The 15,576-nt window shown below is 36.2% G+C and overlaps 1 protein-coding gene across 4 annotated transcripts in view; it reads right to left on the reverse strand.

The window, feature by feature from the left end:
- Nucleotides 1–15,576, reverse strand: part of LOC111143064 (EYA transcriptional coactivator and phosphatase 3) — a 107,105-nt gene that overhangs the window by 59,547 nt on the left and 31,982 nt on the right. For 3 of the 4 annotated variants that reach the window (XM_022496511.1, XM_022496508.1, XM_022496510.1), the window contains exons 2-3: nt 9,093–9,193; nt 1–44 (exon numbers count right to left, since the gene is read on the reverse strand). In XM_022496511.1, the coding sequence (XP_022352219.1) occupies nt 1–44; nt 9,093–9,125 (77 nt within the window). In that variant the 5' untranslated portion in view covers nt 9,126–9,193. Of the gene's footprint in view, nt 45–285; nt 294–9,092; nt 9,194–15,576 lie in introns of those variants that run through there. The other variant, XM_022496509.1, reaches the window with a different exon arrangement.

Here is a 15,576-nt window from a genome sequence, read left to right on the forward strand (position 1 = left end):
CTTAAAGTTTGCTCTCCTGATTCCTGCATCTTGGCTTTTTTTACCTGCAAAAATAATTATACAAAGACATCAATATAGTGATCTGCTCTTGAAATCATCAAGCTATTCAAATGGCAGGCTAATATTAACTAATAAATTACAAGGTAACTGTTTCATTTTGTTTTGCTTCGATTTATTTAATTAACCTTTGTTCTATTTTAGAGTTAGAGATGGACTTGGTTTTCACATGAGCTCTTTTCTTTTTAATGAAAAAAGTGTTTTTAAGGTTCAAGGTAAAATATTTACCAGATTTTTACTGGAGATAAAATGTTTATCAGAGGGGCGCCTGGGTGGCTCAGTCAGTTAAGCGTATGCCTTTGGCTTGGGTCATGATCCCAGGGTCCTGGGATTGAGCTCCGCATCAGGCTCCCTGCTCAGTAGGGAGCCTGGTTGTGCTCGTTTGTGTGTGCACACACACACTCTCTCTCTGCCAAATAAATAAAATAAATAAAAATCTTTACAAAAATTTTTATCAGAATCAAATATCCAAACTTGGATACAAACTAATTGGTTTTAAATTTTAACAGACACATAATTATATTATCCAACAGTAAGTGTGGCAATTTCAATATCATCTACTCATTAACTTATTAAACAGGAATGACTTTAATTTTTTAAAAAAGATTTTACTTATTTATTTATTTTGAGAGAGAGGGAAGGAAGAGATGGGGGAGGTGGGCAGAGGGGAAGGGAAAGGGAAACTCAAACGGAGTGCTGACCTCGATCCCATGACCCATGAGATCACAACCTGAGCCAAAACTAAGAGTCAGACGCTTAACCAACTGAGACACCCAAGAACCCCAGGTTATGAGCAATTTAAAAAATATTCTGCATGCTATCATTTTATTCCAGATTTTTGTCTTTTCTAATTCCTTCTGAGCTGAAAGCATTTCCACTGCAATAGTTTAAGAATCCACAAACAGAAGATCAACATTTAACACTGCTAGTGGATTTCCCTGCTTTCATATTACAAAGAAGCTGATTTTAGAGCTCTCGATTAGAATAACTAGTCATAGTAGAAACATGCTTAGTATGCTTAGCCATACTAAATTATAGGTCCTTCAAAGTATTTCAAGCCAACAAAAGGCAGAAACACTGTTAAATAATTTTAAACAAAAATATCAGGTGGGAATATAGCTATTTAATACAAATATTTAATATGAATAAATTTAACATCTCAGACATTATTTCCCTTGATTCAGGTAATTATGTCCCCCTGTAAATCAGGACACATGTGCCACCTTGGCACTAGAGGCAGATAAATGAACTCAAAGGATACAGACAAACTTCACAAGTATGCATTCAAACAATATAATCCAGAAACTGATAGAATGTAAGATAGTATAGCTACTTTGGTAAAGAGTCTAGCAGTTCCTTAGATAAGGTAAATAATAAATAAAAGATAAATACAAGGCCCGTAACATTTCTCATGGACATCTATTCCTCATGAGAAAACATGACAAAATAAATAAAACCACTCTTGGTTTCTTGCTTATGGCATACCAACACACATTATTATTTACTGCTACTTTAATTTTCATAGGTAAATAAAGAGAAAATCAAGAAAAGGGGGGCATTAAAAAAAAACCCTTGGGGTGTCTGGGTGGCATGGTTGGCTGGCTGTCCAATTCCTGGTTTTGGCTCAGGTCGTGAACTCAGGGTCATGGGATCAAGTCCCACAGCGGGCTCCGTGTTCACCTCCCCTCCACTCTGGCTTCTCCCACTCATGCACTCTCTCTCTCTCCCTCTCTATCTCTCTGTCTAAAATAAAGAAATCTTAAAAAAAAAAAAAAACCCTCTAAGAAAAACAGGCACAGCATAGGGCATATAGTCAATTGCGCTGCAAAAGCATTGTATGGTCACAGATGGCAGCTACACTTGGGGTGAACACAGCACAACATAGAGTAGATAAATCACTACGTTCATCTGAAATTAATGTAACATGGTGTGTCAACTAAAAAAAATTTTTTTTAATCCTGTAAATTTAAAAAAATTACAGAAGCATATGAAGAAAAACAAAAACCTTTGAGGCAGATAAATTCTTACTAGGCATATTAAATTCCAAATCCATAAAATAAAAAACAGATTTGATATTACAAAAATTCAAAACTTCTATGTGATTAAAAGATACTATAAACCAACCAGGAGATCGAATACTCCTAGGATAATATATGGACTTTGACAAAAGCATTTAACTTATTATAAGTGTATTATGTAACCCCACTGAAAGGGGTGGGACATAAAGGAGCTACTTAAGATAATAATGGATGACATTGTGGCTGGAAATTGCAAGGTTAGACATAAGGAAAATAAAATTATCTAGTTTATTTGCCTGCCATAATTTCACAAATGACAAAATATATGCTTTTGTTATAAAATGTGCTGCCCTTCCCACCTAAAGATGATAGTATTTACATTAGGTCAGATGATAATGTAATTTTCCAACAGTGGGGATGAATTTATGCTTAGCTCACCCTAAGACTCTCTTTATGACCAAAGAAATGTATTTGTGACCTGGTAACCAAAACACTCTATACAGTTTTAAATCACCCATACAAAGAAAACTGGAGCACTGAGGAATCTAACTTATCATAATCTTAATTTTATTAGAACCACAGAATAACAAATTAAGTAAAAAAAAAAAAAAAGAAATTCCAAAAAAAGAAAAGGGAAGGGTGCCTAGGTGGCTCAGTGGGTTAAGCCTCTGCCTTCGGCTCAGGTCATGATCGCAGGGTCTTGGGATGGAGCCCTGCACTGGGCTTTCTGCTCAGCAGGGAACCTGCTTCCTCCTCTCTCTCTGTCTGCCTCTCTGGCTACTTGTGATCTCTGTCAAATAAATAAACAAAATCATAAAAAAAAAAAAAAGGGAACTGGAGCAAAAATTTATTTTTATAATTAAAAAATTTTAGTAATTATATAACATTTTATATAAAAATAAATTTTTATACAAAATATAAATTTTTTATAATTAAATTTTATAATTAAAAATTATACCAGAGGGCCTTTTAAAATTATTATTATTTTTCTGGGGTGCCTGGGTGGCTCAGTGGGTTAAAGCCTCTGCCTTTGGCTCAGGTCATGATCCCAGGGTCCTGGGATCGAGCCCCACATCAGGCTCTCTGCTCCGAGGGGAGCCTGCTTTCTCCTCTTTCTCTCTGCTTGCCTCTCTGCCTATTTGTGATCTCTGTCTATCAAATAAATAAATAAAATCTTTTAAAAAATAAATAAAATAAAATAATTATTATTTTTAAAGATTTTTTTTTTTTAATCATTTGAGAGAGAAAGACCAAGAGAGAGCATAAGTGGAGAGCCGACAGAGGGAGAAGCAGATTCCCGCTGAGCAGGGAAGCCCAACGTGGGGCTCCATCCCAGGACCCCAGGATCATGACCTGAGCTGAAGGCAGCCACTTAACCAACAGAGCCACCCAGGCACCCACACCATAGGGCCTTTCAAATTTTATTTCACTTTTTATTTATTACAGTGCCAACCCAGTACAAAGAATAAGTAATACTAGAAATGGAGAAAATGTACCTAAAATCATATCTACCAAACAAAAAAAGTTTGGGGGGAAGAAAATGTTATTATCACAGCTAATTTTTTATTTTTTTATAAACATATAATGTATTATTAGCCCCAGGGCTACAGGTCTGTGAACTGCCAGGTTTACACACTTCACAGTACTCACCATAGCACATACCCTCCCCAATGTCCATAACCCCACCACCCTCTCCCTATGCCCCTCCCCCCCAGCAACCCTCAGTTTGTTTTGTGATATTAAGAGTCTCTTATGGTTTGTCTCCCTCCTGATCCCATCTTGTTTCATTTATTCTTTCCCTACCCCCCAAACGCCCCACATTGCATCTCCACTTCCTCATATCAGGGAAATCATATGATAGTTGTCTTTCTCCGACTGACTTATTTGGCTAAGCATAATACCCTCTAGTTCCATCCACGCCGTCGCAAACGGCAAGATTTCATTTCTTTTGATGGCTGCATAGTATTCCATTGTGTATATATATACACGACATCCTCTTTATCCATTCATCTGTTGATGGACATCTAGGTTCTTTCCATAGTTTGGCTATTGTGGACATTGCTGCTATGAACATTCGGGTGCACGTGCCCCTTCAGATCACTACGTTTGTATCTTTAGGGTAAATACCCAGTAGTGCAATTGCTGGGTCATAGAGTAGCTCTATTTTTAACTTTTTGAGGAACCTCCATGCGTTTTCCAGAGTGGTTGCACCAGCTTGCATTCCCACCAACAGGGTAGGAGGGTTCCCCTTTCTCTGCCTCCTCGCCAGCATCTGTCATTTCCTGGCTTGTTAATTTTATCCATTCTGACTGGTGTGAGGTGGTATCTCATTGTGGTTTTGATTTGTATTTCCCTGATGCCGAGTGAAGTATCACAGCTAATTTTTTACCTTTCATGTCCCATTATTTGCCTTGACTTGGGCAATTATGCTCTTCTATAAATCAAACATAGAAAACATGCACTGCCTTGGTACCCCAGGAAGGTAAACTAACTTAAAAGGATACAGACAGATTTCACTGGATTACAGAAGTATGGGTTGAAACAATACGATCCAGAAATCAATAGAATGTAAAATAGTGTAGCTACCTTGGAAAACAGTTTAGTAGTTCCTCAAATGGTTAAATATAGAATTACCATATAACCCAGCCATTTGATTCCTAGCTATATAACCAAGAGAAATGAAAACATATGTCCATAGATGTTCATAACAGCATTTTTAAAAAAAAGATTATTTACTTATTTATTTGAGAGAGAGAGAGATCACAAATAGGCAGAGAGGCAGGCAGAGAGAGACGAAGGGAAGCAGACTCCCTGCTGAGCAGAGAGCCCGATGTGGGGTTCGATCCCAGGACCCTAGGATCATGACCTGAGCCAAAGGCAGAGGCTTTAGCCCACGGAGCCACCCAGGCACCCCGTTCATAATAGCATTATTCAAAATACCCAAAAAGTAAAAACAACATGAATGAATGGATAAATGGATAAATTAAATGATAAAATAATGATAAATTAAATGATGACTGATGAATTTTAAAAATCCATAAAATATTATTTAGCAATCAAAGGGAATGAAGTACTGAGACATGTTTCAAAGTAAATGAACCGTGTGAAAAGACTAGGCTAAGTGGAGGAAGCCGGTCACAAAGAATTACAAACCGTATGATTCCATTTACATGAAATGTCCATAAATCAGTAAATTTTTAGACAGAAATTAGATTAGTAGTTGCCTAGGGCTGCAGGGGATGGAGGAATTGGGGGGTGACTGCTAATGGGTATGAAGCTTCTTTGGGAATGATGAAAATGTTTTAAAATGGATTCTGGTGATGACTGAAAAACACTGTGACTATACTAAAAACCACTGAATTGCATTTTAAAAAGAATATGTGAATTATATATCAAACCTGTTATTTTAAAAAATGACATAATCTTATGGGCATGACTAAAGATAACACAAAAAGAAGAACCACTGACAAATTTGTGAATCAGGGTTCTATTTGTGCCTCCGCTTAAAAAAAAAAAAATTATGCTTTTAACATAACAGAGCAAGGGAATACTAGTAACACAGTACATGAATTCAGAATATCCATGTTCTGTGGATGACTCTGTGATTTTTCAGATGATCGATGCTGGCTCTGCACTGACATCTCAAAGTTTTAGGTTTACGAGACAAAACTGCTGCAAGTCTGGAGGAACAGAACTCATTAGAAATAACTTGGGTCCTTGCTTATACACACAGGAATAAAAATATTTTTAAAAATTGAGGTATGCTGGGGCACCTGGGTGGCTCAGTGGGTTAAAGCCTCTGCCTTCAGCTCAGGTCATGATCCCAGGGTCCTGGCTCTCTGCTCAGCAGGGAGCCTGCTTCCCCCTCTCCATCTGCCTGCTGCTCTGCCTACTTGTGATCTCTGTCTGTCAAATAAATAAATACAATCTTTAAAAAAAAAAAAAGAAAGAAAGAAAGAAAAGAAACAAGAAAGGGATAATTCAGTAGGAAAGAAACAAGACGAGCTAATGAGAGTAACATAACTCCAGCTAATAATGCCCACCAGTAACATCTCTCTATGTATATAGGTAACGGTAGGGTTAAAATTCTTGGTTTTATTTATTATCATCAACTTGGGATAGAACCACTTTTTCTACTCAAATTTTAGACCTCTACTACAGCCTGTGAATACTTTTCTCCTCAAAGTACAATATTTACTCTTCCTACTCTAATTATTTTTAACAGTTCATAAATATTCATGTTTTTAAAAAAATTCATGTTTTCTTAGACTCTGTATCTGTCTATTTGGCATCCATTCATCATGGGGACAAGCTATAGACCAAAGCTGTGTACATCTCCCTTGTGATGCAGGGCCCATACTCTGATCCATCTCCTTTCCAACATACACACCAAGTCAGTATTTCCCCTGCTCTAATCATCCCACCCAGAGGCAGATACCAGACACCTACTGACAGCCGCAATGCCCCAAAAGCCCTTGGAATTATTCAAACAAACTAAACCTTGTTTACCTTGCCTTGCCTGTGGTAACCCCAATAAGGCCCGTGGCCTATGCATTCCCGTTGCTCCTTCCTGCCTCCTAACTGACACTGGTGCTTCTCCCTCTGGCCCTGGGTGGTGCGCCATGCTTTCCATATCTAAGGACTATGAGTAACATTAAACTTTTCTTTCAGTGGCACTGACCTCCCCATGTCGTCACTCAGATACCTTTATAAATTAAGACTCGGACACAAATCAAAATAAATGACACTCTGTGACAATCACCATTTACCGTCAGTAGAAAATTTGTTTTTAAAATGCTTTAATTTTTAAAAAATGCTTTAATTTCTCACCTTCTTAAGTAACAGGTTTTTCACATTGTGTTATAGAAATTGAACAGAACAGCAAGGAAATGAAGCAGAGCAGAAAAGATGACTCACCAGCAGGTCAGCCTCACAATTCTCATTACCTTCAATAAATACGGAGTAACTAATAATACCCATTTCAATAGTGTGTCAGCACATAAGTCTTGAAACTAGACCTCCTGACTAGACTTCTGTCTTGCTACATAAAAACTCAATGACATAATTTTCTTTGGCATACTTAATGCCTCTAATTCAGCTATGTGTTCTCATAGTACATATCCTAGAACACTGCTAAGGATGACTTTTAGTTGTACCATTTCCCTGATTATCTACCATTATCCCTGATGGGTCAGGGATAAGGGATGACACTTCATATGTTTCAAGGTCATTTTACCAATTGCTTATGTCTTTCTAGTTTTATTTATTAAAAAAGATTTTCTTTATTTGTCAGAGAGCGAGAGAAAGAGCAGCAAGCAGAGCGAGAAGCAGACTTCCTGCTAAGCAGGGAGCCTGATTCAGGACTCGATCCCAAGATTCTCGGATTGTGGCCTGAGCCGAAAGCAGATGCTTAACCAACTGAGCCACCCAGGCATCCCGCTCTTTCTAGTTTTATACTTACCTTAAGAAAGAGGGCTAAAAGAATAATGGCAAAGTAATCATTAGCATGTACTCTCAATGTAAAAACAAATATTAAAAATGTATTAAAGGACTTGATGCAAGCCGGTACCCATCCTTCTGTGATATAAAGAATACATCTAGAACATGAAAAACATGCCCTATCATCTGCTTTCAAAACTCAATTTTTTTCCAAGTTGGATTTTCATAAATGTAAACATATTATTATTCTACATTCTTTCTTACTATGAAATGCAAGAGGCTCATTCAGGATAGTAAATTGCCTTAGAATTTATCTAACTTCAGAAAGAGAAACAACACAAAAGGAAAAGATTCTTTAATATAAAAGTATCTTGAGGGGCGCCTGGGTGTCTCAGTCATTGAGCATCTGCCTTCAGCTCAGGCCATGATCCCAGGGTCCTATAATTGAGCCCCACATTGGGCTCGCTGCTTAGCGGAGGCCTGCTTCTCCCTCTCCCTCTCCCCTGGCTTGTGTTCCCTTTCTTGCTGTATCTCTGTCAAATAAATAAATAAAATCTTAAAAAGAAAAAAAAAGTATCTTGAAAGAATGATTACTATTGTTTTCCTATTATATTTTATTTATTTTTTAAGTAGGCACCGTGCCCATGGTGGGGCTTGAACTCACAAACCAGAGATCAAGAATTGGATGCTCTACTGACTGAGCCAGCCAGGTGCCCCTGCTTTCCTTTCTTAAATGCTAAGAGTCAAAATACAGAAAGAGCAAAACAAACAAAGGCAAATCTGTATCACCTGGGGACATTTCGAATTTTTATTTATTTATATTAAATATTTAAAAGAAATTAAGACTCTAACCTAGACTCTAGGATCTTATCTGTTTTTAACAATTAGGTAGGGGTCAAATTACACTTTTCTTCAATTATATTTTTTTAATTATGTCAATCAGAGAAATTTAGGTAAAGATAAAACTAAGTTTTCAGGCAGAAATGGTATATATACTGTTTTACTGGTAAACAGATGTCCTCTTTAATTTTCTAAAAACTTTAAGAATAGCCATTGGTGTTTTTTCTATTTTAATGACATTTCCAAATACAATATTTTTTTTTGTATTTTCCAAATACAATATGTACTTTTGTATTTTCCATATACAATATGTACTTTGTTAATACTGTATTTTCTAAAGACTCTCTAGAATTAAGCTAACAAAACTGAATTCAAGAACACTGTTTTCTTAGAAGGGAAGTATTAGGAAGTCTTCTCCTTATTTTTATTCTAATTTGGGACCTCTAGTATAACTGAGTATTATTTAAAGTCTTTTACAATTAGCTTTTCTATAAAGAACTTCACAGTGGGGCGCCTGGGTGGCTCAGTGGGTTAAAGCCTCTGCCTTCAGCCCAGGTCATGATCCCAGGGTCCTGGGATCAAGTCCTGCATCGGGCTCTCTGCTTAGCAGGGAGACTACTTCCCCCACCCGCCTCGCCTGCCTCTCTGCCTGCTTGTGATCTCCGTCTGTCAAATAAATAAAAATTAAAAAAAAAAAAAAAAAAAAAAGAACTTTAAACTGTTAAAGGAGACACTTACTGGTTGTTCTGGTAAGTCTTGCTCTTCTTCCATGAGGACCAGTATTCCTTCCTAACGTTTATGTGGCTGGATTGCAAGTGTCTGTCAGCAGTCTTCACTGTCTGTTTAAAAAAGGGGGGGTTCAAAGCTTTATGAACTCTTAAAGCATTATCATTGAGGCCATCAGAGAATAATTTTTTTTTAACTTTTTGTTACTCCAAGCTTTCTACGTGAGTCCCAATCTCAAAATCTCAAACCTGCACGTGGCTTTTCAAAATTGACATGCTGCACCAAGTCGAGATAGGTGCACACAATGACCTTTATACTGCCTAGCAAAAGCCAACACGTGGAACCCCTTCTGCTGTACTTAAAACCCGGTTACTATAGTGCCTAATGCACTAAACATCTTATAATGAAAGCCATGTGCAGATAACTAAAACATGATTTTAGGATTATTGTTACATTAAAAAATGATAAAAACTAGCCTAGGAAGTCAGTAAGTTATGATAACATCTAACCTGCTTGAATGTGGAACATTTACATAACTGTTAACACAGACACACTGAATCACTTTAAGTGGAACAAACTGGAATATCAATTAAATACTTTCACAACCAACTATCTGTATATATGCAATTAATTTTAAAGAAAATTCTTCTGGATTTATTTTAGTAATTCAAATAAATAAGTAAAGCAAAACCTTGAATTTTAGAACTAAGGCAAAATTATGTAAAACTAAGACCCAATTTTATTCTGAAATAATAAGCTCCACTAAATGTATTACCTAGTCAATATTTTTTTCATTTGAAAGAGAGAAAAAGAGTGTGTGCACACAGTGGGGAGGAGCAGAGGGAGAAGGAGCAGCAGACTCCCTGCTGAGACTGATGCAGGGCTTGATTCCAGGACCCTGAGATCAGGACCAGAGTCAAAGGCAGATACTTTAACGACTGAGCCACCCAGGAGTCCCACTATCTAGTCAATTTTTTTTTTTTTTTAAAGATTTCATTTATTTATTTGACAGACAGAGATCACAAGTAGGCAGAGAGGCAGGCAGAGAGAGAGGAGGAAGCAGGCTCCCCTCGGAGCAGAGAGCCCGATGCGGGGCTCGATCTCAAGACCCTGAGATCATAACCCGAGCCGAAGGCAGAGGCTTTAACCCACTGAGCCACCCAGGGGCCCCTATCTAGTCAATTTTTAAGCAAACTCTACCTTCTCTGACCCCGCTCTTCCTGTTCTGATTTTTCAAGCTAAAAATGAAAAATAGAGGACTCAAAGCCCCATATTTACTGGTATGAACTTCCTACTGTGGCCTGCTGGCAAGAAATAGGTAGATATCATTAAACTAAACACATTATAAAAACAAAAACTCCGTAACTATTCAACACAAATGAAAATGACACTTCTCGAAAACTGATGAGACCATTTATGCTTTTAATGAAGGTCACACCTGTTTTACTTCTACTAAATACTGTAACTAAACATATAAAAGCGAAATCAAGTATAGAACCTTATCGCTGAAGTAACGAACAGAGATTTAAAAAAAAACATGCTCTCTGTCAAATAAATAAATAAAATTAAAAAAAAAAAAAGGGGGCGACTGAGTGGCTCAGTGGGTTAAGCCTCTGCCTTCAGCTCAGGTCATGATCCCAGGGTCCTGGGATCAAGCCCCCTATTGGGCTCTCTACTCAGGAGGAAGCCTGCTTCCGCCTCTCTCTGCCTGCCTCTCTGCCTACTTGTGATCTGTCAAATAAATAAATAAAAATTTAAAAATTTAAAAAAAAATGAAAAGGGAAATGAAAACCTTCAGTTGTGCCATATCACCCCTCCCCTCTTTTGCTCTATATGATGCAATACAACACACTTTATTTTACAGCCACACTCCAGAATGAGAAAGAGGGAACACACACGTGATTTGAGGCAGAACAGCCCAACTCTACCGTGGCTTTATTCCCTTCCCTGACCTAGATGTCAAAAGAAAAAAGGTTTAAAGGTCAGAAGCGCTTGGTGATCAATACTCACATGTAGCTCACACAGAGCCCCAAAAGCCAAGTTCTCCAACTACATGACGCAGGTAACTGGTGCTGCAGAATTACAGGGCGCAGTAACTAAAGCCCACAGGAACTATTTGCCTGAATTTGTTTTGCTCTCCTCAGAAGAGCATAATCAATGTGACGTGAAACGGATTCACAACTGTGAAAGATGAAACATTTTTATGTTTTATCAGCTTCTACCTATCTTAGATTTAAATCAAAATGTCTTTATTTTATGGGCTTTTAATACTGTCTAAATGTACTAATGTACATATATAATTTCATCCCCAAAGGAGCAAAATAGGGCCAAATCATGAGGGAAGTGTGATACCTTTAATAACTCATTTGTTGGATTTTTGTGTGATCATCTCTCACCTAAACAAAAAGTTATAGTATTCCATGTTTTACTTAATTGAAAGCCATACGTAATCATTGCAATTTCTAATTAGTAGATTCTCAGCACGGGAGAGGGAAGGGATATTCCTTCTCATGGGGGAAGGTTTATAAAATCTACCTCTGGGCAAGAAGAAGGTAAGAAATTTTGTTTTAAAAAAGGATACTCAATAACATGTGCTTTAATTTTAAACACAAGAACTAACTGATTTAAAAAATATAAACATTAAAGGGGCACCTTTTTTATTGATCAAAAGGGATCATAGGTTTTACAAGGTAAAAATACTACTCTTAATTATGGGGAAATAAATTCTCAAGTCATACAAAACTAAATGTTAAAATCTTGAATTTTGTTTTCTAAAAATATGGCAAAATAACAGTGATTTTATTTTATTTTTTTATTTTTTTTAAAGATTTTATTTATTTGACAGAGAGAAATCACAAGTAGGCAGAGAAGCAGGCAGAGAGAGGAGGAAGCAGGCTCCCTGCTGAGCAGAAAGCCCGATGTGGGACTGAGCCAGCCAGGCGCCCCAACAGTGATTTTATAATGAAAAGAAGGAATTTTCCATTTTTCTTAAGACAAATTCTATGGTAAGTTGCAAGAAAACTTTAAGAGAAAAATTGGAAGACATTCTTTCTTCCTCTCCTATTTCTTGTTTGAAAATAAGCACTACTGTTTCCATCTGTTTCCATCTTAAAAATTACCTTTATTTTCTAAGCTTTTCAATTTAGGGGAATAAAAGGGCATAATTTCTATAGTTAGGAAAAAAATTTTAAAAATCAAGTAACTGATCAATGACCACCAACAATTTGGATCATTTAAAACAAACGAAAGCAGGGGTGCCTGGGTGGCTCAGTTGGTTAAGCATCTGCCTTTGGCTTGGGTCATGATCCCAGAGTCCTGGGATCAAGTCCCACATTGGGCTCCCTGAGCCTGCTTCTCCCTCTCCCTGTCTACTGGCTCTGCCTACTTGTGCTCTTTCTCAAATAAATAAATAAATAAATAAAATATTTAAAAAAAATAAATAAATCAAACAAAAGCAATCTTACAAGGAAAGCACATGATTTATTACAGCATCTTCTGGGATTCCATTGGCAACATGTAAAATGCCTAAAATTGCAAACTTACAAATTTACAAATAATATAAAAGAAATTTATTTGCAAAAAAAAAAAAGAAATTTATTTGCAAATAATTTAAATTTACAAATTTAAATTTTTCCAATAATTTATAATTTGACTAATCTGAAATATAGGGACTTACTAAATACAAGAATTCAAGTATTTGTCACATTCCTAGAACTTCTCAATGTGCTAAAACTTTAATATTAAGATCTCATACCATTTTCTATAAGTGCACATGCTTATAATCAAGTCACATTTACTAGCAACCAGATGAAAGTGTTGTATAACACATACAGTGCTCCAGTATTTGATAATTTAAAAAGTACAGAATTAGTATACAAATCTTAGTATTCTCTTTTTCATGTACTAGTTTTAGAGTTTAATAATCTAAGTGGGTTTTTGTAAACCATTAATGTAACCCAACATTATTCTACAAATGAAACTCATCTTCTAAAATACCCAAAAATGCAATGACATAGAAGTAAAAAGTGGATTCTTAAGTGCAACTTAAGTGCACTTAATGAATATAGCTCATTATATAAAGTAAATTCTTTAAGTGCAACTTAAATGAATACAGTTACTTATAACTTAGTCAAACAGCCAGTGAAATTACAAAACATGCTGTGAGTTAATCTTTTAAGTGCTTTTAAGCATTTGGATAGTAATGTCTTCTCACAATTTTCTAGTTTCAATTCTTACTATTGATTTCTAAATACACCTTTCGTATCATGAGAGTTTGTCAGTATCTATATGCCTTTATGGACAGAAATCTAGGAAAATCTACAACTAAGAACAGAAATGGTATTATTTCTGTAGACTTTCCCTATCTGCAAATGCTGACAAGGAAAAAATAAGGAATTCTGTTTGGATTCAAAAAGGTCACAAATTTAAATACTGTGATTTCACATGTTCATAAATAAAGCAGGAAACTTTTATAATATGGCAGCTATAATTTTTCTTTTTAATCATTAAATGTTAGAAGGGAAATAATTAGTAAATATTTTACTTCAAAATTCTAATTAGATTCCTACCTGATAATATCCGTTTTGTACCAAGTTGAAATACCATCCAACCTTTAACTGTAAATGGCTACAAGCAAAAACCTAGGTTACTGCAATGTTATTAGGGCTCTCAAGTACAGAAAGGGGGAAAAATATATATATATATTCTACATACACACATATAAAGAACAGAATAAAGATCAAATTGCTTTCAAAGAAAATAAAGTATACACTACTCCTAATTATAACATCAAGAGAAGTGTCTAAATAGAGCACAACATTCGGATTGTAGGTCCTTGAAGGGGAACTTTCATGTGGCTAAGTGTGCATAGATTAACTGAATATCTTTCATATAGTTCTAAAGAGAAAACAGGTAGCTCATAAATTTAATCACTGACCACACTGTATTTTAGAAGTCTACTTAATATTTCTTCCAAGGCCATGTGTGTGTGTGTGTGTGTGTGTGTGTGTGTGTGTTTTAGAACACACTAAATAAAAGGCTAAAGAAATTTCCCTGGGGAAAATGAACAGCATCCTTCCCAAAATTAAATTTATCTCAGCAATAATAGTTATAAACAAAAGTAATCTAAAAAGAAGTATCAAAAAAGTGGTATATTATCACTTAAGATTATTAACGTCGATTGGGGCGCCTGGGTGGCTCAGTAGGCTAAAGCCTCTGACTTCAGCTCCGGTCATGGTCCCGGGGTCCTGGGATCAAGTCCCACATCGGGCTCTCCACTCAGCGGGGAGCCTGCTTCCCCCTCTCTCTCCCTGCCTGTCTACTTGTGATCTCTGTCTGTCAAATAAATAAATAAAATCTTTTTTAAAAAAGATTATTAACGTGGATTACTTTAGGATTTAAAAGTACGTAATTAGTAAATGTCCACCATGGTATCCTCAAATACAATTATGTGTGTGCCTTGAAGAATGAAAACAATAAGCAAAATACCATCTTTTAGCAGCTTTAAGACAACTGCTTCAAGTATTGTTATTCAACAATAACAGATCTATTCTAAAGGAGATCCTTAAATGAATTCAGAAACTAGTACCTTAACACCCAAAGTATCAAACATAAAACCTAAAGATACCTCTTAAACTCTAATTTATAAACTAAGAGGCCTTATAAGGCAAAATCATAAAAGGAATCAGGAAAAATGATTTCAAAATATAAGAAAATATTTCTGTGGTCTCTTGCAGAACATTGCTTATTAGTAGTGTCAGGGGGCATGTAGTAATTTGGCCTTCATAATCCATAGAACATATACATTAGTTTCAAACAAGAAGAGAACAAAGGTTTATTCTAATACCTACAAATATCTTATGAAAATTAGGCAAAAAGAACAATGAATATCTTGGAGGAGTGGAGAATTATTGAGGGAATTAAGGAAGATTTACCCTACAACAGCCTTTAAAACCAATTACAGTGGGAAGGATAAGAGCAATCATTTACCAAGCATATATAATACAGCAAATATTTTTACATTTATTGTCTTACCTAATTTTTTTTTTTTTTTTTTGGTTTTTTTTTTTTTTTTTGGTCTTACTTAAGTTTTATCTCCACAACGATCCTACGGCACAGTGTTATCTTCATATTATAGACAAGGCAACTAGGACTCAGAGATTTAAACAATTTGCCTGAGAGTAACAGCAATAATGTTTCAGGTTAAGGCAGAAATATACCAAATAAAGAGGCTGGAGGATGATGGTGATGGTTGCACAACACTGTGAATGTACTTAATACCACTGAATGGTATATTTAAAGTGGTTAAAATAGTTAATTTTGTTATATATATTTACCATAATTAAAAGATATAAAAAGACCCATGAGAGGCACCTGGGTGGCTCAGTGGGTTAAGCCTCTGCCTTCGGCTCAGGTCATGATCGCAGGGTCCTGGGATCGAGCCCTGCATCAGGCTCCCTGCTCAGCAGGCAGCCTGCTTCCTCCTCTCTCTCTCTGC

Source organism: Enhydra lutris, unplaced genomic scaffold (genome assembly GCF_002288905.1).
Source record: "Enhydra lutris kenyoni isolate GAN:26980312 unplaced genomic scaffold, ASM228890v2 scaffoldscaffold9, whole genome shotgun sequence".
Lineage (NCBI taxonomy): Eukaryota > Metazoa > Chordata > Mammalia > Carnivora > Mustelidae > Enhydra > Enhydra lutris.